Source organism: Monodon monoceros, unplaced genomic scaffold (genome assembly GCF_005190385.1).
Source record: "Monodon monoceros isolate NGI ecotype Baffin Bay Population unplaced genomic scaffold, NGI_Narwhal_1 Super_Scaffold_7, whole genome shotgun sequence".
NCBI lineage: Eukaryota > Metazoa > Chordata > Mammalia > Artiodactyla > Monodontidae > Monodon > Monodon monoceros.
In genome coordinates this window covers 99,861,325-99,885,887 of record NW_021703784.1, presented here as the reverse complement: position 1 = coordinate 99,885,887, position 24,563 = coordinate 99,861,325, and the positions used below count along the sequence as shown (strand labels likewise).

At 57.2% G+C, this 24,563-nt stretch overlaps 1 protein-coding gene across 5 annotated transcripts in view; it reads left to right on the top strand.

Moving 5' to 3' along the window:
- The window catches only part of NRXN2 (neurexin 2), a 109,964-nt gene extending 86,993 nt beyond the window's left edge, over positions 1-22,971 (top strand). For 2 of the 5 annotated variants that reach the window (XM_029209459.1, XM_029209462.1), the window contains 4 exons: positions 2,184-2,273; positions 5,806-6,131; positions 8,692-8,770; positions 21,043-22,663. In XM_029209459.1, coding sequence (XP_029065292.1) covers positions 2,184-2,273; positions 5,806-6,131; positions 8,692-8,770; positions 21,043-21,929 — 1,382 coding nt within the window. In that variant the 3' untranslated portion in view covers positions 21,930-22,663. Of the gene's footprint in view, positions 1-2,183; positions 2,274-5,805; positions 6,132-8,691; positions 8,771-21,042 lie in introns of all 5 variants that reach the window. The other 3 variants (XM_029209458.1, XM_029209461.1, XM_029209463.1) reach the window with 3 other exon arrangements.
- The last annotated feature ends 1,592 nt before the right edge of the window (positions 22,972-24,563 follow it).

The following is a 24,563-nucleotide window of genomic DNA, read 5'->3' as shown; positions in this document are numbered from 1 at the left end:
CCCTGAGCAACAGCAGTGTGCATGGCCCAGACTCAGGGAGCTCAGAGACACAGCCCAGGGACTCCAAGTCAGCAGGACCAGGCTTTAAATCCTGGGTCTCCGACTGACAAGCTGTGTGACCTTGGACAAGTCATTTAGCTCCTCTGGATCTCAGTTTCTACCTGTGAAAGTTGGGGATAGTATCTACCTCATAGCCGTACTGTGAGAGTTCCGTGAGATAACCTAAGGAGAGTGCTAGAATGGCGTGGCGTAGCAGAGGTGCTCAGAGGTGCTGTGTAAACGGAGCTTTTGTTAGAATTGTTATGTGTGCCGGTGAGACACACATACATTCTTCCCTCCTTCTCAGGACCCACACACAAATACATGCCACACACAGACACACAGACGCACCCACAACTATCCCAGTGCAGGTAGGTCCCTGAATGCCTCCTGCCCTCCTGCCTCTCTGCCTCTGTCTATGTGTGCCCTCTCCCTCCCTTCCCCCATCTGACACTCTTCTGGCTACTATACTTCTCCTCCAGTGTCTTCTAGGGCCCCTCTCAGCCCCGTTCCCAGGGCTGTGCTACCTCTAACAGAACACAGGACACTGCTGGTCACTTGCCAGTCTCTCCTGCTTGGCTGGGGCTCCCGGTGGTCAAGGACCGGACGTTCATCTTTGCATCTCCAGTACCCAGCACCAGGAACAGAACAGGCACTCAAGAAATGTTTGTTGAGTGACTAAACAAATGGATGATCCATTTTTGTCTGAAACACAAGTGACCTGAATCTGTGGATTCAGAACCTGTGGAATCTGTGGGAAGGCAGGGTCTCATTGCCTCGTAAGCACCTAGGGAGGCCCCATCCATGCTCGTGTGAATACACCATGGGCTCATTAACGGGATGTGTACGCAGGCAGGCCCAGGCCCAGGTCTCATTGGGCAGGTAGTACAGCTGTGCAGTGGGAGATGAGAGGGAAAATGCCCCCGGCATGCATGTTACTGAACATCGTGTAAGTGGTTTCAGTGGGTAGAGTGGCCAGATTTCCAAAGGAAATCATTTCCATTTCCACGGCTGCAGTTTGGGATCACCCACAGCCTTGGGGAAGAGCTCACAGGACATACAGACACAGACAGACAGACACACGCACACACACACACACACATCCTCCTTCTTCCCTGTGAGTGGAGAGAAGAACAGGTGTGTATCCAGTTGGGCAGCCAGGGTTGAGAGGAGGGGCGGAGGTTAGGAATTGTGGGGGGAGGAACCTGAAGGAGGAAGTGCTCAAGTGGGAGGTGGACTGGGCTCCCCAGGGCCGGAAGGAGAGGGGACCTGAGCGGACAGGAGTCTGAGGGTCTTGGAATGAAGCTGAGAGAGAGGGGAAGAGAGCAAGGTGCCGCCAGGCAGAGGAGGGCTGGGGCGCCCGTAGGGTGGACCAGGGGTGGAAGAGGTGAGATGCAAAGGGTGGGCGAGGTGGCTGGGTGACACCCAGCTGCCACAAGCAGGCACCTGTGCCCAGGGCGAGAAGCCGGAAGTGCCTGCAGCGAGAGCAGCGGGGGGCGTGGGGGGATTCAGGTGGAAGCTGGGGGTGGGGTGGGGTGGGGTGGGAGGTGAGGGGAAGCTGGGGGTTGAGCACGGAAGGTAAAGGGAGCCGAGGGGGCTTCGAGAAGTGGTTGAAATCTCACTGTTAAATGCGTGTGCTGGGCCACCCCTTAAATGCCGCATAAACCCCCCGCTTAACCCGTCCCTCCCACTTCTAAACAGCCCTCTAAACGCAGTAACCCGCCGGGCCACTGAGGCCTCCCACCCCCTAACTTAAACCCGCTAAATGCCCCTCCCCGTCCCTCTGCCCCGCTCTGGGATGGGGAAGGAAGTGGGCAGACAGGGAGAGCACAGACAAGCCTGTTTAACCTCTGACCTTTGACCTTCCAGCTGCCTTTTCTTCCTTTCCCCTTTCCTTTTCTTCTTTGTCCCTCTCTTTTTCTTTGGGTCGCTCCCGCCCCCAGGGTGGGGCTGGCTCTGCATGGGAGCCTAGGGAGGGGGACCGGAGGGAGGACGAGGGACCCGCGTTTCTTCTCCCGCCTTGGGTGGACCTGGCCCCCTCTCCGTTGAATGTCGCTGCTTACTCTGAGTCTCCTGAGAAATGCATAATTACTTTTCTAATTTCGCCGCCTGAGAAACCTACTGTCTTTCTAAACTTTTCCAAGGAAACTTTGATAACGAGCGCCTGGCGATTGCTAGACAGAGAATCCCCTACCGGCTTGGTCGAGTAGTAGATGAATGGCTGCTCGACAAAGGTAATTAACCAGAATTAATTAATTAATTAATTAATTAACTTTAAAAACACTATCTTAAAGGTGCAGAGCTCTCTCTTTCCCCATCCGTGCCTTCCCCATCGCCCACCCCCTAGTGAAAGGACAATTGTCCGGCCAGGTTGTTCCCTTCCTCTCTGTTGTCCAGGGTCCCTGTCTTTTAGAGTGGTGGTTTGGGCAGGGGAGGGGCTTTTCCTAGAAGACGGAGAGTCCTTGGTCTCTTTCTAAACCTGGGAAGGGACTAGGGTCATAGGGGAGATCCTGGAACCCCTCCAGGAAAGCAGGCTGGAGTGCGGGTTGGGAGGGAGCTGCCCTGTTGGCTCAGAGGTTTTGTCAAGGGCCACCTGAGGGCCACAGCACACTGAGAAACAGGAAGGCTTTGGGAAGCAACAAGTGCTGGTCCTAGGATCCTAGCCCTTCCTAGGACCCTAGGAAGGGTCCACCAGGGTCATCTGAGGAGCAAAGGGTAGAGTGGGGGGCTCAGATCCTACTGGAAAGACTGCCACCCTGAGAGAGTGTCTGTGGGACTGCCATCTCTGGAACGGGCCCACCTTGGTCCGGAAGGTCTCCTAGAAGCAGTGGAGGTTGCAGGGAGACTAGGAGATGGGGAGGAGGTGGCCATCCCATGGGGATTCCTGTGCCTGCTGAGCTGATGAGGAAGACGGAACAGGCTGGCTAAGCGGCCGTATGTGTGAGGCGCTGCTGGGTGTGAGGGAGAAGGCCACTTGTCACCAAGGGAAGTTGGGGCCAAGGGCAAAGCCATCCCATTCCCTTTGGAGAGGGGGCGAGCTCTGTACCTCTAAGGCTAAACTCTAGGGGGGAAGTAGAACTGTTAAACCTCCACCTAACCAGCTGATAACTGCTTTTAAATGTCCACTGGGGCCTGCCCCAACTAAAACCCCCAATGTCACTTCCAGCCCCCAACGTGGCCAGCGGGGACTAAACATGCTGATAACCAGATGTGATAAATCCATAACAGGACAAAAAGTTAAAGGGACTAAGAGACATCGCTAAAACCTACAGCCCCCAGCCACACTGGGCTGCTCTCTCCAGCGGGGTGAACTTTAACCCTTTGAGGAGTTCATGGTGGGTGGGGCCCCAGAGGCCTAGTTGGCTCACCTGTGTAGCTTCCTCTCCATTACCCACCTCCTTCTCCCGGAATCAGAGAGGCCAAGGGAGCAGCTTGGGCTGAGGCTGGGACAACTTGTGACCCCAAGGGTAGGGAGAGCCGGACAGGCCCGGTAGGGGGGTGGGGGTGGGGGGACTTGTGGTCCAGATGAGAGAAGAGCTCCTGCCGGCGGTTTGGAACCCCAGGCATCCTTTAACTAGCTGCAGGGTCACATCTTCTCTTTAGGCCTCTATTTCCTCTTCTAGAAAGTGAAGGTTTGGGCCACATACTCTAGTATTTCCCAGAGTGTGGCTGGAGGAGCTCACTTGCTGCATGGCCTTGCTCAAGGCTTCCCCTTCCCGAGCCTCAGTTCCCTCCTCGGGGAGACAGGGCTGGTGATCCCGGCTCAGCCTGCCTCACACCGGGTGCTGTGAGGATGAGATGAAATGAGGAGCAGGAAAGTATTTGAGCACAAAAGCTGGGCATTCTTGGAGTGACTACTTTACTGTCAGCACCTGGCGTGTGGTAGGTTCTCAATAAATATTTATTGAGTGAATCCATTTTCCAGTTCCAAAACATGTCCTGTGAAGTATAAGTCCCATGAGATGCTTCACGATAAAGAGATTTGTGGTTATAAAAAAGAGAGAGAGAAAGAGAGAGAGATTTGTGGTGAAATGAGCTTGAGAAGTCTGAATCCTGTTTCTTCCTCTTGGAGATGCACATGGACATGGATTTTAATAAAGGCTCTGAGAGGTCCTGTGAGAGACAAACCTCTTGTGTAATTGTGAAATGTTTGTTTTCCAAACTCATTTGACCACTGTGAACCTTCTCCCCTTCGTTTTTCTCATAATTCTCATATGCGGGAATAAACTCTGGACACAGTGCTCCTCAAGGGCCTCTCTGGGTCTGGTGTCCAGCTGCCACTCACTAGTTCTCTGCTTCTGTGGGCTCCGGCTCCCCCACCTGTAAGATGGTGACCCTGCTCCAGGCCTGAGGGATGTGCTGGGCGGAGGGAGAGCTGGAGGAGGTACAGAGGTTTAGCAGAGGGGCCGAGCAGGCACACCCCTGGCTGATCATTGACCAGAGGCCAGACAGATGGTTGGGTGCCCCAGAGGCCTGGGTGTCCCAGGGAAACTGTGTTGCCAACGAGGGTGTGGGTTTCACAAGTTGGACTGTCCTCGGCCCAGGTTTGGGGGGCAGGGCTTACAGGCACGTAACTCTAAACCAGATCTTTAACAAAGCACTAACCAGAGGCTAACAAGGGCTAAGCCAGGTCTTAAACACCCCCAGCACCAGCAGCTGAAGGTCCAGGGGAGCAGGGGGCAACTTAGTAGTTCCTCTGACCCTCTCCCCCCAAAAATAAGCAACATCAAAACCAAAGTTAAATCTAAACTTAAACACAATAAATCTCTTTTCTAAAAACCAAACCAAAGCAACAAACTCAGAGGGTTAAACTGACCCCCAGATCCATTAAAACCAAACAGAACAGCCAAACCCCACCCAGGTGGGAATTCTGAGGTGTAACTGCTAAGTAAAGAGCGAGGTTGGAGCTGGAGTGGGTTTTTTTTGGCTGTCAGCGAGCGAAGCAAGGTCCCTTTAACATTTTCCATCTCTGTGCTTGCACATCCTGGCGGGGAAGGAAGGTCTCTGCTCTCCAGGGCCTGATCCCCAGGCAGTGGCTGGGCCTTGGAGGGGAGGAGGAGAGAGGGGGGCCTGGCCAGAGGTCAGAGGGCCTGGTGGTGGCTGGGAGGGTGGCGTGAGGTCCGCGGCTGCTCCCAGCCTCACGCTGGCGCTCCTCCCATGCACTGTCCACCCCTCGGTCTCATCTCCATCCCTGCCCTGACATGCACTGACCATGTGGCCTGGCAGTCGCTGCTCTGTCTGTGCCTTTTTGTCTCCTCTACCTGCTGCTTCCGAGGGTTCTGTGGCTTGGGGCTGGACACTGGGTGTGGGAAGTTTGGGGAAGCACAGAGGGAAGATGGGGGGTCAAATTGAGGGAAGGGAAAGAAGGGGAGCGATGCCCCTGGAGCAGGAGAGGAGGGGGGATGGGAAGGCCAGAGGCATGAGCATGGTGGGGAGAGTGGGGAACTGGGCCCCCTTTCCGCGCCCAAGTGTGTCCTGGAGACCCTTCCTGTCCAGGGTCCCTACCTGGCTGGGCTGGGCTAGTGGCTGACAAGGACTTTCCTTTTGGTGTCTGCCCCTTTCTCCTTTCTCCCTCCCCACCCCACCCCCACTTGCTGGTTTCCACCTCCACCCCTCCTTCCCTCCCTTGGATCTCCATCCATTCTCCCTATCCCTTTCCGGTCTCCCCCCCCCCCCCCCCCCCCCCCCCCCCCCCCCCCCCCCCCCCCCCCCCCCCCCCCCCCGCCCCCCCCGTCTGTCATTCCTGCCCCTTCCCCTCCTCCCCAGGACGCCAGCTGACCATCTTCAACAGCCAGGCTGCCATCAAGATTGGGGGCCGGGATCAGGGCCGCCCTTTCCAGGGCCAGGTGTCCGGCCTCTACTACAATGGGCTCAAGGTGCTGGCGCTGGCCGCCGAGAGCGACCCCAACGTGCGGACCGAGGGCCACCTGCGCCTGGTGGGGGAGGGGCCGTCCGTGCTGCTCAGTGCGGAGACCACGGCCACCACCCTGCTGGCCGACATGGCTACCACCATCATGGAGACCACCACCACCATGGCCACCACCACCACACGCCGGGGCCGCTCCCCCACGCTGAGGGACAGCACCACCCAGGTGAGGGCCCCTCCGCCGGTGCACGAGGAACGGGGCTCCAGGTGGGGAATAGGGCTGATGTCTGCATAGCAACTGTGGCTCTCAGGAAGGGTCTGAGGGGACTGTGGTTTAGGTGGGGCTGGCAAGGTCTCTTTTCTTTCTTTTTTTAAAAATATATTTGTTTATTTATTTATTTATTTGGTTGTGCCGGGTCTTAGTTGTGGCAAGCGGGCTCCTTAGTTGTGCCTCACCAGCTCCTTAGTTGTGGCATGCAAACTCTTAGTTGCGGCATGCATGTGGGATCTAGTTTCCTGACCAGGGATCGAACCCGGGCCCCCGGCATTTGGAGCACGGAGTCTTAACCACTGCACCACTAGGGAAGTCCCCAAGGTCTCCTTTCTCGAAGCGGTTGTCACCCTGATGACCAGGGATGTTGTAGATGTGGAGGTGACCACTATTTCTAGGGGGACCATTCCCAGAGTTGAGGGGGAGTTTGGTACCTAGCTAGACCGGGGAAGACCACCCCACTTATGAGAGAGGAAGTCCAGGCTGGGGATGAGGGGTGGAATGAACCCCTCTGCCTGCCCCATAATGAAGGTGACGCCCAGTGTTGTGTGGGCATCGAGGGAGAGACGGAGGGAGCCAGGATGGCGTCGCTTTGCGCAGGGCACAGAGACGACAGCACTGGAGGGGCTAGTGGCTCACCCGATGGCGGCAGCCCCTCTCCGGAGGCTGATGGAAGCAGGAGCAGCCTCTCCCTGATGGCTGGTGTCCTTGCAGTGAGACTGCCAGCCCGCTGCCTTCACACGTCCTCTCCGTGTGACCTTGAGTAGACACCGCCGTGTAGCAGGCCTCAGTGTCCTCCATGCCTGTGCCTCAGAGCTGGGGCTGGTACAGACAGTCCCCTGGTGCTTTACCCTCCCTCCCCACTGCCTGCCCCACCTGCTCAGGTGCTCTCCCTGTGTCAGGTTTGAATTTATCTTCTCTTGCACCCAGGGGAGCACCGGAGGGGGCTGTACCTGAGAATGAGGCTCCACTGGGGAAGGACAGGCCTGGCTTTTCTGGTGGCCAAAGCCGACTGAGTATATGTGACTTACCAAGGCAGCCCTGGAGTGCAGCTGAGTTTTCTAGTTGTTGCTGCCGGTCATTGTTGGCCAGCGGGGGGAGGGCTCACACCTGGCACACTGGACCTTGCTCAGTCACCCTGCTCCCTCTGCCCAAGCTACTTCTGGCCCCCATCACACATGGCTGTGGGCCTCTGGGCCTGGAGGGACCTCTGCCCTCCCAAGGTGAGGGAGGGGCTGGGTCAGCCATGGGGACGTGTCCTGCCTCCACTGCCAGCCCGCCTTCATCCTCTGTAAATGAGGGCTGGGTTCTCTGAGCTGCAGTCCCCTCGTCCCTGCCCGTCAGTGCTGCAGGGGCCTGGGTCTGGCTGACAGCCTTGTCCAGGCAAGAGAGTCAAGCCTGAGCCCCCTTCCGTTCTGCCTTCAATGCCAAGAAAATCGAGGGGACCTGAATGCCAGGCCTTGCCCTAGGGAGCAGGGAGCCCTGGGAGAAAGGCCTGGCTCTAGCCAAGGTTGGGCACCAGCCATTCCCAGTGCCCAATGGCAAGAAGGGCTGTCCAGTCTCAGTGTGAGGTGATGGGCAGACCATCCAGGTAGAAGAGAAGGGTGGGGTTCTAGGGGTCATAGCTGTGCTGGTGGAGCCTGCACAGGGGAGACTGGCGCAGAGGGGCGGAGATGCAGAAGGAAAATTAGTCTTCCAGGTCCCACCTTGCCCTTGGGTGAGGGCTGCAGTGTCCGAAGCTCAGGGGGTGGGGAAGAAGCAAGATGTGACCGTTTCACCCCCTACCCACCCACCCCAGACTCCTCCCATCCTTGGCCTTCAGCCTGGCCCTCTCCCTGCACCCGAAGTCTCTCAGAGTCCATTCCTGCTTGGATTCTGGGTTTCCCTCCTTGAGTTTCTTCCCTAGCACCCCCTGAGAATCCCCCCCGCCCCTTAACACTCACTCATCTTGGGGATTCTCTTTCTTTGCAAGCAGGAGGAGAGAAAATGCTGACAAAGTCGACTCCTGTTGTCATGGCAACCACAGCCCTAATTACCGTATGCAGCCCGGTTTCCAGGCTCCGGGAAGGGGGTTGGGAGAGAGATGAAGGTGGTGGGGTGGTGAGGCTGGAGCCAAGAAACCCCCCAGGTCCTGCTCCGTGTCTGCCTGTGCTGGCCTCCAGAGGCCCCTGTGCTTCACCTCCCTGCTGCCCCGGGCCCCCTCGCTCTGGCCCTGCAGTCGCAGTTCCGGGGTCCAGTCTCCCAGGCTTCCCAGAAATAAATGGCACAACGTGTGCTGTTTCATTGATCCCTGGGAGCGAGGGAACCGCTGCAGGGCAGGCGCTGTTCAGTCTGCCTTTGCACAAGGGAGGTGGAGGCCCATGGTCACCCAGCGAGTGATGAGAGAGCTGGGGTGTGGACCAGGGTGTGTGTCTCAGCCCAGGGCTCATCCCCTGTGCCTCAAGAGGTGGCTGCGGGGCCTGCTGACCCAGCCTGGAACCCTCTTCTTTCCCCCCACCCTCCTCTCGCCCCCAAGAACACAGATGACCTTCTGGTGGCCTCGGCCGAGTGTCCGAGCGACGACGAGGACCTAGAGGAGTGTGAGCCCAGTACTGGTGAGTGCCTTTCCCCCCTCCCCTGCCCCGGGCCCGCTGCAACACTGATGGGAGGGGGGCGACTGTCCCTGCCACCTGGCCCGAGCCCGAGGGGCCTGCTGCCAGGCCTTAACTTTCCCTGGTAGCTTCCTTTCCCCTCCTACCATTGCCCCAGGTCCCGCAAATGCCCCCTGGCGAGGCAGTTTCTGGCGTTTTGGTGCCCCTCAGAGATAGTGAGGTCCTTAGCTTGGGGTCCTGGGGTTGAGGGCCAAGGGATGCTGGGAGGGAAAGAGGGAGACTTTTCCCTAGAAAGATGAGTAACTGCAGCTCCCATGAATCCTTAGGGTGTGTGTGTCGGGGGGCGGGGTGTGTGGGGGATGGGGATGGGGAACACAGGCCTAGGAACTACAATTCCCATCGACTCCTGGGTCCAGAACTACAACTCCCATCAGTCCCCGAGGCCTGGTGTTCTTTTGGTCGCTAGAAGAGGAGGTCTCTGCTGGCTCCTGAACCCTCCTCATTCCCAGAGTCAGGGAGGTGGCCAGACACTGCCGGGGCTGCCAGGCCAAGCTGGGGCAGTTACTACACAGTGTCGGGCAGCATGCTGGGTAGGAGGTGCCCCAGCCAGATATGAGGTCCCCCGGGGAGATTGGGCCTGGGGTCTGGTCCAGATTTCTAGTTGGAGAGCTGCTATAGGAGGAGAGCAGAGCTGGGAGGGAAGGCTTACAGGGGGAGGCATTCCAGGGCTCTACTTGATGCTTCCAGCTGGAGAGAAGGGTGCAGCCCCAGAGAGAGAGAGACCAGATTGGCAAGGCAGGGGTGGGCCTTGGGTGCCGACTCAGAAGTGTGGGGTGTGGAACGGCACAGGGGGTGCCTCTGAACAGGTGGGCGGTGGCTGGGAGGAGCTGAGGGGATGGAGGGCCCGAGGAGCTGAGGTCCTGGTGCTTGAGGCTGGCAGCGGGAATGGAAGGAGACTGGATGTGGCCAGATTTCCCAGTGGGAGTGCGTGGGCTTGGTGGTGTCCTGGATGAGCCCCTGGGAGCCTCATCCCTTGCTTGGGTTTCCAGAGACTTCTCTCCATTACGTTGCAGTGTGTGGCACCTGGGTTGTTGGTACAGGAAGGCTGGAGGTTGGGGCAGGTGCCCACAGGGTCGGGGCAGGGGGTGATGGGATCAGCTGAGGTGGGCAGTGTGACCTGGGCATATCCTGTGAATCTGGCCTGGGCATGAGCCTAGGGGGTCTGCCAGCCCCAGAAGAGACACTCTGGGGCTGAAGGTGAGGGTGGGCTGCAACCAAGGAAGGAGTGTGAGGAGCCTTGGAGCAGAGGCTCAGGTTCCAGAGACCAAGGGCAGAGAGGTTTCTGGGGCGCAGGCCTCCAGGCCCAGAGGCTGAAGCCTGACTGCTCCGTGTCCCCCCAGTAGGCCAGAGCTGAGGGGGTTGTTCTGGCAGTCCTGGGCCCTGAGGTCCTTGGGGGAGCCTCCGGCTGCTGGGCTGGAAAGGCCTCCTCAGCCACAGCCAAGAACCAGTGCTTTCTGGACAGACACCCTCCACTGTGGGGAGTCTCCTCTGCTGGGGGCTCTCCCCTCCGTCTCACTGGATGATCTCGGCTCAGGGATGCACCCTCACACCCCACCGTTGCTTTGGGAGGCTCTGGGAATCTGGCAGCTTCGACACAGCACTCTCCTTGCACCCTGCTTTTCCCCCTACCTAGTTACTGGTGGGGCTTTCCTATAGGTGGACACAGTACCTCAAGCCTAGGCCTGCGGGGAGTGCCTGTGACACATGGTCCCCTGAGAGCGGACTCTGGGGACAAAAGGCTGTGCGGTCACAAGAAAAGGGCCCGGCTTGGCCCTGCCACACATGTTTGCACACTCAGGGGTGGGAACTGCCAGGTGACAGGAGGAGCCTTTGCTCTCCCTGGACCCTGCAGATGGCCATGATGCAGGGACGGGAAGCGCACACTGGGCTACCCCAAGGCCACATCCTGTCCACCAAAATTCTGGCCTCACAGCCCCAGCTCAGGGTCTTGTCAGGGGCCTGGGTGTGATGCTGAGCGCGTGCACAGGTGGGCCGAGCTCTCTTAGGCTGTGTTGGGACCACGGAGTGAGGAGGAGCTGAAGTGGGCGGGTCAGCTGCCCTCCCCGCATCAAAGGGCCAAGTATGTGAGGGGACAAGGAGGGTGGAGGAGGAATGGAAGCTGGGGGATGGGGAGAGGCTGGCGGGCCAGCCCAGCACCCAGCTTTAAAAATAAGAGGGAGGGAGGGCAGAGTGCATGCTTGAGCCCCCAGAGAAAACCATCGCAACCCACAGGTGTGCATCGCGTATGTTTGCACCTCCACGCTCATACTGCCCTGAAATGCTTAAATTGGATTTTTATCTTGATGGGAGGCCAGACAACGACCAAGATGACTCCAGGGTCCCTCAGGCTGATTTAGACTGTGATACACCCCACCTGGAGAGGGAGGGTACTCAGGCCAGAGCCCTCTTGTGCCCCCAGTGCAGGGAGGCTTTTTTTCTAGCAGACAACCAGGACTCCTTGGGCTCCAAGGTCAGTGTCAGAGGTGGAGGCAGCCTGGCTGGAGACAGCAGCTACCCAGGGGCTGCCCGCAGGCTCTTTGCACCCCTCTCACCTGCCAGATCTTCCTTCCTGGGTCCAGGTGTGAAGCCTCGGGTCATCCCTGAAACGTTTCACACCTTCCCTTGACTTGGACCGCTCCACAGACTGCAGGTCCCAGCTTCCCCAGCCTGGAGAGCCCATCATCTAATGGTTATTTTACCTGAGGTTGGCAGCCCAGCCAAGAGTACTGTGTTGATGGACACGGTGTTTAACTGCTTTTGAATGGGAGTACCTTTATGGGGACCTGCCCTGCATAGTAGGCAATGTGACCCAACGCCGCTCGCTGCCTTAGCCAGCCTGTCCCACACCTTGTGTTATGGGCCTGGCCCCTGTAGGAATTGCTCCCCTTGAGGCACATAGGAAGTGCACACACAGACTCAGACCCACAGAGGGACCCAGCTGCATGCACACTGCTGTCTGACCAGAGGCACGCCCACATCCAGGCACAAACATTTATGGACCTACCAGCAAGCTCACGCACATCCACTTCCACAGGTACTCATATGTTCAGACCTAAAGGGCACACACCATTTGTGCCTAGAGCAAAAGAGGCACCAGGTGCTTAGATCTAAAGAGACACGCATGTATTCAGAGCCCCGGAAGTCTGATGAACACAGACAAACCCACACACATGTGCACATTTTCACAGAGGTACACACGTGTGCTCAGAGCTACAGTCCTGCATGTGTGGGCTTAGGGCTCCACACCTAGATGTGGACTCACAGGTGTCTGCCTGTTTAGACACTTACACACGAGCTCAGCTGCACAAGGGTGCATACGCAGCATGTCTTCAACCCACCAAGGCAGTTGCATGTGCTCAGAGCTGCACATCCATGCACACACAGACCCACTGAAGCGCACATGTGCACATCTATCGAGGAGTAGACCAGATGTTCCGAATACATGCACGTGCTCAGAAGCACTTGCATATTTCACACACTCGCGAGACACGTACACCTATGTGCTCAGACCCTCAAGGCCCAGGCATATACGAATCCTCACACTCTCAGAATTCCACATCCACACTCAGCTCACAGAGGCACACACACGTGTACAAATCCACTTGCATCACACACATGCTCACACATGTGCTCAGGCCACAGAATCCTCCACGTGAGCTCAGACTTACAGATGTTTCAGAATCACAGGTGCGTGTGCACGTGTTCAGGGCAGGCACGTATACAACATGCACAGACCTTCTGAGATGCAGGCACACACATGTGCACGTGGGCGTGTGAATTCAGGGATGTACACGTCTGCGCCCAGGCTCACAGAGGTGCACGAGTGTCACAGCACCACCTCCGCATACACTTGGGCTCAGACCTACAGTCGCCTGCACATCTGTTCACGTACTCTAAGACACACACATCCTCAAAGGCATATCCTCGTGTACCGACGTGTGTGCTCATGCTGAGGGCCATGAGGGCACACGTGTGTGCATCCTCAGGCAGGCTGTGTGTGCCCAGACCCAGGGGTCCAGGCACACGCACACATTTCTTCAGACTCGCAGACCTGCGCCCCTGCCCCACCGCCCCAGGAAAGGAGACCCTCGGAGGCCCACCTCAGCTCAGACCTTCTGAGGCTCACTCTGATGTGCATGCCTTATGCTCAGACACAAACACACGTGCTCAGACCCCTCAAGGCATGCATACTCGTATTCAGTCCCACGGTGGTGTACACACACGTGAACACACACACACACAGAGTCAGGCCAACACTGACACGGGCGCTCACAGCTGCTGGTGTACTTACTCATATGCTTAGAGGTACACATGCAGCTCCACATAGAAGGACACCCACATATCCGTGGACCCTCAGGCCAATCACACATGTTCAGACACAGTAAAATGCATGCTTCCGTGTTCACCAGGTGAGCACACAGACCCACAAGGACCCACACATACATGTGTACTCGGCTTCATATAAGCCCACGTGTGCTCAGACCCAGAGAAGCAGCCTCATGCACTCAGCCCACTACAGAGGCGTTGCCCCCATGCACACATACACAGGGACCTCAGAGGCGTACACATGCTTAATTCCACAGGCACAGACACATTTGCTCAGACCCACACATCTACCTCAGAATCACAGAGGCACAAACATGTTCAGATCCCAACGTGTCTTAAGGTAACACTAGTTGTAACAGAGAAACTCTCAACACCCGTGGTTAAACACATAGACATTGACTTCTCCTTCACGTAAAGTTATAAACACTGTTCCTGATGAGTGAGCAGCTTTTTTTTTTTTTAGCATCTTTATTGGAGTATAATTGCTTTACAATGGTGTGTTAGTTGCTGCTGTATAACAAAGTGAATCAGCTATACATATACATATATCCCCATATCCCCTCCCTCTTGCGTCTCCCTCCCACCCTCCCATCCCACCCCTCTAGGTGGTCACAAAGCACCAAGCTGATCTCCCCGTGTGATACAGCTGCTTCCCACTAGCTATCTATTTTACATTTGGTAGTGTATATATGTCCATGCCACTCTCTCACTTCGTCCCATCTTACCCTTTCCCCTCCCCATGTCCTCAAGTCCATTCTGTACGTCTGCGTCTTTATTCCTGTCCTCCCCCTAGGTTCATCAGAACCTTTTTTTTTTTTTTTTAGATTCCATATATATGTGTTAGAACACGGTATTTGTTTTTCCCTTTCTGACTTACTTCACTCTGTATGACAGACTCTAGGTCCATCCACCTCGCTACAAATAACTCCATTTCTTTTTATGGCTGAGTAATGTTCCATTGTATATATGTGCCACATCTTCTTTATCCATTCATCTGTCGATGGACACTTAGGTGAGCAGCTCTTTTCAGGGCGCTGATTCAGGGCTGGTCTGTCTCCACCTTGAAGCTGCACCATCTTCACCGTGACTTCCCGAGTTGTGGTGGAAGGGGATACGCAGGGAAGGGCATGAAGGGGAGGGTTTATGGGCCAGGCCTGGGAGGAAGAGGTGTGCATGGGCCCTACTGATTCTGTTCTCCAGAGCTCGGTCATGTGGCACGACCTAGCTTCCAGGCAGTCCAGGAGGAAGCAAAAACAGATTTGGTGACCAGCTAGCCATTTATTTGTCACAGTCTGGGCTTTGGGTCACCAACGATCCAGTCCACTGTTCCCCCCACCGACAGAACACACCCACTCCTACCCAGGAGAGACACCCGAAGCCCTACCCGGTTAGGATAGTCATCTCAGAGGTGAGGATGTCTGGGAGATGGACCCGCTCCATTGGGTCCAGACTTGGCTCCTGGGTACCCATATGTGGTCTGGATACCCATGAACTAAAAGGATAATTGATCTCACTGCCCATACAGCCCAACACACACCCAGAATACCATGATGGGCCAGAGAAAACCACCACCGTAAAACCCTGCGTCCAAAGGGAAGGATGGAGGGCGCACGGCAGCTTGTAGTTCCTAGTGCTGGGAAGATCCAGCCAGCAGGCAGCTTGAGGCTCTGCCCTCAGTAGTGGGGAAGTTTCTCCCTGAAACCCCACCTCTGCTGTGTGGGAGAAACTCCCCTCTGCTTTGTCTGGGGCCCTGGCGCTGCCCTCTGGCAGACCCTTCCCAGTCCTCCATCCTCTGGGTGGGTGTCGGGAAAATGACCTCCTTGGAGGTCTCACAGCCTTGACGGCCCTCTCTTCCTGCTCATGCATATTTGGGGGCCCAAAGGTTGTTTTAAGGCTCCAACAGTCAACAGGACGACACTCAGAGTTCTCTCCTAGACATAATTCTCAAGCCTGTTTATTCCCTTGTTTCTCTGCCCTATCTCTTAATTTAGTGGTGACTATCTTGAGGGCGTTTGAAACAATAGGGGGGGAGCCACACCCTTAGTGTGATCCTTGAGGCAAGGCTGAGCCCCGTTTTTCAGGTGGAAGTGTCACTGGGCCACTATCCCTGAAAGCCGTTTCCAGTCTTCTCTTTTAAGATTTGGGGTTTGGGGGCAGTGGTTCTTCTGACACTTGCCGGCCCCGCATTTCTGGGCTCTCTCTGGTCCCTTCATCTCTGTTGCAAACGCACCAATTCTCGTCTAATGTTGTTTCTTTCTTGTAATACGTTACCAAACACAGAAAGTAAAAGCCGGCATTGTCCCGACTTTTCTGGCACCTTCCCTTAGTGCCTCAGCCTCAGTAAGCACGTGGTCTGTCCCAAGCAACGGTTGGTGCCAGGTGTCCTGCCGCTGCGTTATGTGGTTCTGCATCTTTCCAGCCTCCAAATCCATTTTCTTGAATTGTTACCTGAGGGCCACAGGTTTTTGTTAATGTGACACCCACTTCTGGCTGTGTCTGTATTAGTTAAGGTAACATGTGTTTCTGTAACAGATAACCTCCCCCCGAATCTCAGTGGGTCCTTCAAGGGGAGTTTCTGACTCAGGTGAAGCCCCACCTGGGTGCTCCTGACCAGCAGGTGGCTCTGCCCCAAGGAGTGCTTGGGGAATCCAGAGACCTCCCATCTGTGGCTCCTCCATTTCAACACGTGGTTTGCAGGGTCACTGGAAGGAGGAGAAGGAGTGCGGAGGATCGGGCACTGGAGCCTTTATGGGCCGGTACTGGCACTGCCCACTGCTTACTCCTGTGGCCGCACCTACTTGCAAGGGATGCTGGGAAATGTAGTCTCACTACCCGAGGGCAAGAGGTGGTCACAGAGGCACAACCGCGTGTGTTCAGACCCGTGGTGGCACGCTCACATGTTCTCAGCGACACATTCATGCATTCACATGCACACACGAGCTCAGACCCAGGCCTAGAGGCAGGCGGACCACACACAAACCATGTACAGAGCACAGGCTCACTCACATGCACGCACGTCCGCTAAGACTCGCTGACACGCATGCTCACGTGCTTGGATCCATTGAGGTTCGTGCGCGCGCGCACATGCACACACACACACACACGCTTAGAGACACGTGCCCAGCTGTGCAGAAACAGACCCTCAGAGGGGTGGGTGCACGTGCGTGCACACAGTAAGCGCTTCACCGTCTCTGACCTTGACTCCACCTTGACGTTTGCCCTTGCTGTGTGTGGGTTTCCGGGTGGGGAGGGGTGGTACCCTTCAGGCCACTGCACACAGTTGCACAGATTGTTCTCTGCTGGAACAGGTGAGTAAGGGCTGAAATCTAGCCAGTGCTCTGCTTGCCAAGCTGTGTGTCCTGCGCCCTGGAGCGGGGCTGTGCCCACCAGGAGAACAGATATGCCTTTTTCCAGTTTTGCACAGAGATACTGTTTGCCAAATGGTGTACCTGCAGGGCTGTGGCCACACTGAGGGTCTGCCGTGTTTCTAAGCCACACGAAATGCCCTGTGGACTAGTGGCCTTCTTGCCGTCACGGCCTGGGCAGGGCACCCAGCACTGGCAGATGAGGCCTCAGGCAGCTGATTGCTTAGTCTCTGACGCTCAGCCTCAGTTCTAGATGCTTCTTTGGGGGTGGGCACATCTTGCTTGGGAGGGAATGGGGTTCTTGGGTAGATTTTTCAGTCAAGGGCCTTCTTTGCCCTAAAGGCAGAAAGGGCCCAGCTTGCTTGTCCAGCAGCCCCCAGAGGCAGGGGAGCTGGGGGAGGAGGGTGCTCGGGAATGGCTTGTGGTCTCCTTGGCCAGAATGGAATTCCTTTTAGTAAGCGGAACTGACATGCACTGAAATTCAATTTAGGAGCAGAGGGTGGGTGGCGTCTATGATAAGTGCTCCTGTGAATATTTCCCAAATGCTGCAGTTACCTGAAGTGGGGGAGGGGAGGGAGGCTGCCTAGGGTCCTTATCAGACCCCCAGGGGCACCCCATCCCAATGTGCACCCTTGGCATAGAGCTGGACCCAGGGTCCGAGGCACCATGAGTCTTCATGAGTTTGCACCCCCAAAAGCCCAGCGGGAGGGGCGTCCTGGGGAGCCCCCAGTCGGACTTCTGCAGTGAGAAGTCTCTGAGGGTTCCTCCCCTCCTCCAGGCCCCACTAACTCCTCATTGGCACAAGCTTGCCTGACCCTTCCTGCATGACCCCAGGAAAAGACGGTACCCTACTTTGTGTGTGACTTCACTGCCACAGAGCCCAGGCCGACTTGAGTGAGAGTTGGGGAAGGAAGGCAGCGTGGGGTCTCAGTAGTGTGTCATCTTGTGGTGAGGGGTGTAGGGCCCAGGGAGGAAGTGGCGTGGGAGGTGGAGGCTGAGGTTCAGGGCCAGGAGAAGGGGACACCAAGGGGCAGTTGTGGCAGTGTGGGGGGATGTGAGTGAGGGCAGGGCACCCTCAGGAGATGCTGTCAAAGCCTCGGGCCAGGGAAAGTCCCCAAAGGAGTTGGGGATGCAGGGACAGGACCGAGACCCAGAGATGGAGGCCAGGAATTGGCTGGGGTTGAAGGGCAGGGCCAAGAAGTCAATATGACCAGGACTGGGAGGGCTCTGGAGGCAGGGTTGGGGGAGGCAGGAGGCTGCACAGGGGGACCCTGGGAGCCTGTGTGTCCCAAGGACCTAAGGAACCAGTGAATTGGGGCAAATGGTTGTGGGTGGTGGGGGTGGGGGGGCGGCTCAGGCTGAGCAGGATTTGTCTGTGGTCCAAGGCCTGAAGCCCCCGTACACCCTCATCTACTGGGGAGGTGAGCAAAAGGATAGAAAGCCAAGGTCTACGCCCTGATTGGCTTGATCAGCCCCTTGGGCCATGATGTGTCCCCAGCAAGGGCCTTCCCTGGCACTGAGTCCAAACCTGTGCCTCCAGGACAGAATAGGGACAAGGTGTCAGAGGCACCCAAGGCAGGGAGGAGCCTCTGGAGGTCTGCCTGGAAGAGGAGGTATTTGGTTGGATTCAAAGGATGAATGAGATATCAGCAGGGGAAAGGTGTTCTGAACAGAAGGCAAAGTTCAGGAAGGGGGCAGGTGGTGTGGGCCAGCAGTGAGGACCCCAGATGTGTTCAGGGTCCACACAGGGAAGGGAACCTTGTCATGGCTGGGCCCAGGTGCTACCACTCGAAGGGCTACCAGCCTCCTCCTGAGACCTAACAGCTGAGTTTGCCACTTACCCAGGGGCCAGGTTGCTGGGCCATCCTTGGTGGGTCTAGGGCTCAGTAGGGATGGGAGGACAAACTATGTTCATCCACAGGCTGGGATCCAGGCCTTGGCCTCACCCTGGGCCTGGAGCCCAATACCCTAATTTTATAGATGAGGAAATTGAGGCCCAGAAAATGAAAGAAACTTGCCCACAGTCACACAGGAATTAATGACAGAACAGGTCTTGGCCTCCCACATTAAAATCCAAGCCAAGAGTCAAGCAGCCTAGCAGATTCCTGCAGGCGTGGGGAGGATGAGTCAGGCCTTCCGGGGCTCCTTGTGAGACTTGGCCCTCGCCTGGCCTCTGAGAGCCACAGAAGGGACTGGATAGTCTATTCATTCATGTAACCTGACAGTGACACCTGGAAGTCCTGCCCACCCCAGGCCTCAGCATCCTCCTCCATAAAAAGCTGGGGTTGGACAGTTCCAGCCCCACAAAACATGCTTCTCTGCTCTTGGCTCAGTTTTCCAGTGTGGCTGAGCCGGTGGAAGCCCAGGTGCCCCGAGGCTTCACAATCTGGGGTGCAGGTGAGCCCCTGTCCAGGGGGAGATTGGAGCCTGGTGGGGAGAGCAGCCTGAGGAGCTCAGCAAGGCTGTGAGTTCAATAGCAAGGTCTTGGCTGAGCTGGCTAGTGTGGCCAAGGACAGCTCTGCCAAACTGCTGGAGCTTGCGATCTGAAGGATCAGCAGAGGTGTTTGAACAGTAGGGTGGAGACCAGAGCGCTTTGGGTGGGGGGAGGAGGAGAAGAGGTGCCAAGGTGTGGTGGTGGTGGCACATGGCTGGCCTGGATGCACTGGGGCAGAGGGGTCTGTCAGGGAAGCCCTGAGAAGCCTCCCATGGAGCGGGTGGGAGGTTTGTGGTGTGATCTCTGAAGATCAAACCCTGCAGAGAGACCAGGGAGCTGCACTCAGATGGGGGCAGGGCTTGAGCTGTGCTGGAGGGAGAGCTAGAGAGGAAACCTACAGCCCCTACCAGGCCCAGAGCTACCCCTCCAAGAGGAGGGAGCCCTTCCACCAGCCACCTAGACCCAGGGCTGCAGCTCTGTTCTACCCCAGACCAGTGGGTTGCAGTGCTTTTGTTTGAGAGGGGGCCCAGCGGGCTGATGGGAGTTGTAGTTGTTGGCCCAGGGGCTGATGAGAATTGTGGTCCACACCCCTGTAAGGACTAATGGGAGTTGTAATTCTCACCCTCTGGGGCTGATGGGAATTGCAGTTTTGGCCCAAGTGACCCCAGTTATCCGACCTAGGGAGTGAGGAGACCTACACCCCCACCCCAAAGGCCCTCCCCAGTAGTTCTCCTGGGCCCTATATTAGCAAGTGCATCCTTCCCAGATGGCTGTGTATGTATTTTCTTTTCTTTTTTTGCTTTCTTCTTCTTTCCGTTGTTTTATTATTGTTTTAACAATAATAAGAGGGCCAGAGGCTGTCAAGCCCTGGCCAGGTCCTGGTGGCCCATGGGGGTTCTGGGGAGGGGGAGGGGGGGAAGTCAGTGGGGGTCAGAGGTGGAGGGTGAAGAAAGAGAAAGTTGGGGATTTAGGGTTAGCTCAAGAATCATGTGTCCCTGCCCAATTCCCTCACTCACTCCCTGTCCTTCCTCACCTCCTTACCTCAACATGGCTTCTCACCACCACTCCCAAAGTCCTATAGGATAGGACCCTCCTCCAATGTGCCCGTGTGTCCCTGCCAGCTCTTCCTCCTGGACCTCATCACCTCCCACCTTCAGTTCTCCTCTCCCCATGACCAACCTGCAGTTAGCCTTCAAAGCCCCTTCCCATGCTCATCCCCTCCCAAGTCCTCTCACCCATGAGGCAATTCCTACACAGCTGCCTGTCACGTGCCTCCTCCCCAAGCCTTCCTTCCCACTGCTCCCTCCCTCCCCCACACACTGACACCAAGTGGCGGTAACAGTTCCTCAACGCCAGCCTTCACTGTGCAGATTTCAGCTTTGTGTTTAATGAGGGGGAGAGGGCCCAAGTGAGGGAGGAGAGAGAGTATTCTGGAGGAAGCAAGTTGTTCAGGGAGAGAAGAGTGAGGGAGGGAGATACCAAACAGATAGAAAGGAAACGTTGTACGGAAAAGTTGTTTTTTTCTTATTTTTTCCGGGAGAACCCGCTTACACAGCTCTGTTTGTAATTTTTTTCTTCATGCTAAAATCACACGGCCTATTTGTTGATGTAAGTTGCCTGAATTCCGTGGTATGCTATCTTCTTTTTTAAAAACAAAAGAAAAAAAAAAAAAAGCAAAAAAAGAGAAAAACCCAGAAAAAACCCTAAAAGATATTGTTGTTAGGTTTGTTTAAATGCTGCTCTTGTATGTTTTTAAAGCCTTAAACCAGTAGAATTCTTTTTTTCTTTTCCATTTCTTTTCTATTTCCTTTCTTTTCCTTTTGGTTTCTTAAGACAAACAAAAGACCAAAACCCAGAGAGCCACAGAGCCCGTGCGTGGGGTGCTCAGGGCATCCGAGCCGCTGCCCGCTTAAAGCTTAAAGCGCAGTGCTCCGGCCGGCTGGCGGGCGGGCCCAGCCCGCTCTAGTCTCCGCCAAAGCCAATTGGAACCGATTTGGGTGTGTGAGGCTGTTGTTTCTCTCTCTGTGCCGGCCGCCTGCACCCCGGCCCTCGCTGACGCCCTGTCTTTTCTCTTCTCTCTCTTGTTCTAGGAGGAGAGTTAATATTGCCCATTATCACGGAGGACTCCTTAGACCCTCCTCCCGTGGCCACCCGATCCCCCTTCGTGCCCCCACCCCCTACCTTCTACCCCTTCCTCACGGGCGTGGGTGCCACCCAAGACACCCTGCCGCCGCCCGCGGCCCGCCGCCCGCCCGCCGGGGGCCCGTGCCAGGCCGAGCAGGACGACAGCGACTGCGAGGAGCCTATCGAGGCCTCGGGCTTTGCCTCCGGGGAGGTCTTTGACTCCAGCCTCCCCCCCACGGACGACGAGGACTTTTACACCACCTTTCCCCTGGTCACGGACCGCACCACCCTCCTCTCCCCCCGCAAACCCGCTCCCCGGCCCAACCTCAGGACAGATGGGGCCACGGGCGCCCCTGGGGTGCTGCTCGCCCCCTCCGCCCCGGCCCCGAACCTGCCAGCGGGCAAAATGAACCACCGAGACCCGCTGCAGCCCCTGCTGGAGAACCCACCCCTGGGGCCCGGGGCCCCCACGTCCTTCGAGCCGCGGAGGCCCCCTCCCCTGCGCCCCGGCGTGACCTCCGTCCCCGGCTTCCCCCATCTGCCCACAGCCAACCCCACGGGGCCTGGGGAGCGGGGCCCGCCGGGCGCAGTGGAGGTGATCCGGGAGTCCAGCAGCACCACGGGCATGGTGGTGGGCATCGTGGCGGCCGCGGCGCTCTGCATCCTCATCCTCCTCTATGCCATGTACAAGTACCGCAACCGCGACGAGGGCTCCTACCAGGTGGACCAGAGCCGGAACTACATCAGTAACTCGGCCCAGAGCAACGGGGCGGTGGTGAAAGAGAAGGCCCCGGCTGCCCCCAAGACGCCCAGCAAGGCCAAGAAGAACAAAGACAAGGAGTATTACGTCTGAGCCCCCGGCACCGCGGCCCACTGCCAGCTGCCCCTCCTGGGAGGGCCCGAGAGGAGGGTGCGGCCCTCTCCCTGCCGGGGCCCTGGGGACCCACTCCCTGGCTGCCTCAGACTTCTCTCACGAAGAGGAAACGCAAAAAAATTGAAAAAAAAAAAAAAAGGAAAACCCCGTGCTCGTCCCCTTCCTCCTGCCGTCCGTCGGCGCGGAGTCATCGTGCGTCCTGGGGCTGTCTGTCCCTCTCAGCTCTGCGCCCATCGGGCAGGGCACGTGCTCACAGCCCTGGGTTGATTTATTTTTTTAAGGGGGGTAGTTTTATTTTGGTGGGGTTGGGAGGGAAGGAAGACTGGGGGTTTTGTACAGTGTCAACTACTCGTCCTGTTCATTTTCCTCCATTTTTCTTCCTCCTCCCTCTGTTCCCCCAGCCTTCCTTCTCTTCCCAAGCCCTCCAGTCCCCACCCCAGGCTTGCTATGTCTCTCTGTCCCCACCCTCCTTCCCCAGTTCTCCTTTTTGTGTGTGTCTGGTTTCCCCCTTCCTTTCCTCCCTTTGGGTTTCCAGAGTCGGTGGGAGAAGGGCGGGAGGATGGGCGGAGCGTCCCAGCGGGGGGCGGGGCCGGGATGGCCCCGAGAGCCATGGCTCCGCCCACCAGGAGGAGGCGCCTGCCTGGTTCCGCCCAGGGAAGGGGCTCGGGCCTGGGAAGACCTGTTCTGTTGTGTGCCGCCGGGCGACGTGCATTGATGGGGAAGCTGCTGGAGGAGCAGGGTGGGGGGCGGGTGGGAGGGGAAAGGCAAATGCAGATATATATTGAAGACAATTAATCTAAATATCGCGAGCAGCAGCCTGTGGCACCCGTTGGGCGCGGGCAGCAGGGAAGAGAGGGAGCCAGGCATTACCCGCATACTGCTGGGGTCACTTATCTGCCCACAGGCTCCCTGCTCCCCCATTTTTTTTTTCTCTCTTTGTTAACAAATGTGTCTGAGTCTTGGATAACACCCCAACCCCGGAAATGTGTGGGAAAAGAAAACAAAAACTTTCCAAATCCAACGGTCCTGTGCAGTTTGTTCGGGTTGGGTGCTGTTGGGACATTGGTCCGAGCTCTGGGCTGGGGTCTGGGTGCAGATTGGAGCCCACGAGAGCTGGTAAGTAGCCCCCAAAGTTTTGGGCTGAGCATGACTTTGGGCACCTTGGGGCAGCTTGTCTTTGTCTCACCCCCATGTCCCAGCGGGCTGGGGAAGGAGACCGCAAACAGGCCCCAGGCTTGTGAGCAATGACTGGTCTCTGGTCCCATTGGCCACGGACCTTAGCTTCTCTGGGGGCTGACAAATCCCGAGACGGGAGCAGTGTTTTGCCCCCTAGTGGCTAAAGAGGGCCTGCCCTTCTGGTGGCTGTGTGTGCAGGGCATTGGCCTTGACATAGCCCTTGGGGGAGGTGATGTTATTCCTGGGTGGGAAGAGCTTCAGTGGCTGGTCCAAGGTCTCAAGGTAACTCAGTGTCTGAGTCCAGATTGGCCCCTAGTTCCGCCTAACTCCGGTCTCTGCCCCTTCTACATCTCTAGGGTTTGGACCTTGCCCCCTCCTGGCTGACCGTGGGCAGCCCCTGTGGCCGCAGGTGGAAGTAGAGCCAGCACACCTCAGACCAGGTGTTTACTTCTTCATGGGGACACTAAACAGGCTCATGGTCCCAGACATGCTGAGATGGGTCTGGATTTGTTAAGCCTCTCTGTCGAAAGGAGCCGAGACTCTTGAGATGGGGGTTGTATACGAGGAGCCGCGCACCTGGGCACCCTCGGGAGAGCAAGCAGAGTGTGGGTGGGTCTGTGTCTCCCAGGGGGCCACGGTGGGCCGCCACGCCACTGGACACAGGACTCAGCCACGCTTCCGTCACTCAGGTCTCCTCTGCCTTCGGCTTGGTGGGTCTCGCCTCCCCCTCCTGGCTCTGCTTTCTCGTGCTCTTGGCTCACTGTGGCCCTTCACCACCCTATTCTGCTTCCTGAGCTCCTACCTCGGGCGGCTCTGCTGCTGGCCAGCTCATTCTTGCAGCATCTTCCAGTTCACAGGCCTGGTCTGTGTTTAGGCCTGGACAGCACCGAGGGCCCTTGGGCTCAACTGCCCACAGGAGCCCCACCCAGGGCCGCCTCATCTCCCCCTCCTTCCCTCCATCCTGGGACAAAGCTTTTATCGTGGGACCACCCTTCCCACCACGGGTTGTGCCCCAGTGGCCCTTGAGAGTCTTCCCCCCACCCCCAAGTCCTAACATGGGTGGGAGAGCGAGTCTTCCCCCAGCGGCCCCTGAAGGTGGGTTTCCATGGACTTGGCCTCCCCTTGCCCTCCCGAACCAGCCACCAGGAGGGAGGGTTGGGCCCCGCTTGCCTCCTACAGCTGCGCAGTCTTGGAGATCAGCATCACCGAGGCCGCCTCTAACGCTCTGTGGGAGCCCGAGGGGGAGGCCTGACCTGAGGCAGGTTTGTCAGGACATCCTGTTCCTGTGGCCAGTATTGCCCCCGGCTCTTCTGCTGCCTCTCTCTCGGTCCAAGGAATGGAGACTTAGCTCGGGTTCTCCTCCCCCATCACCACTGGCCAGAGAAAGCAGAGAGAGGCAGGCAGGATTTCCTTGGTATCAAGAAGGGAGCATCCTTA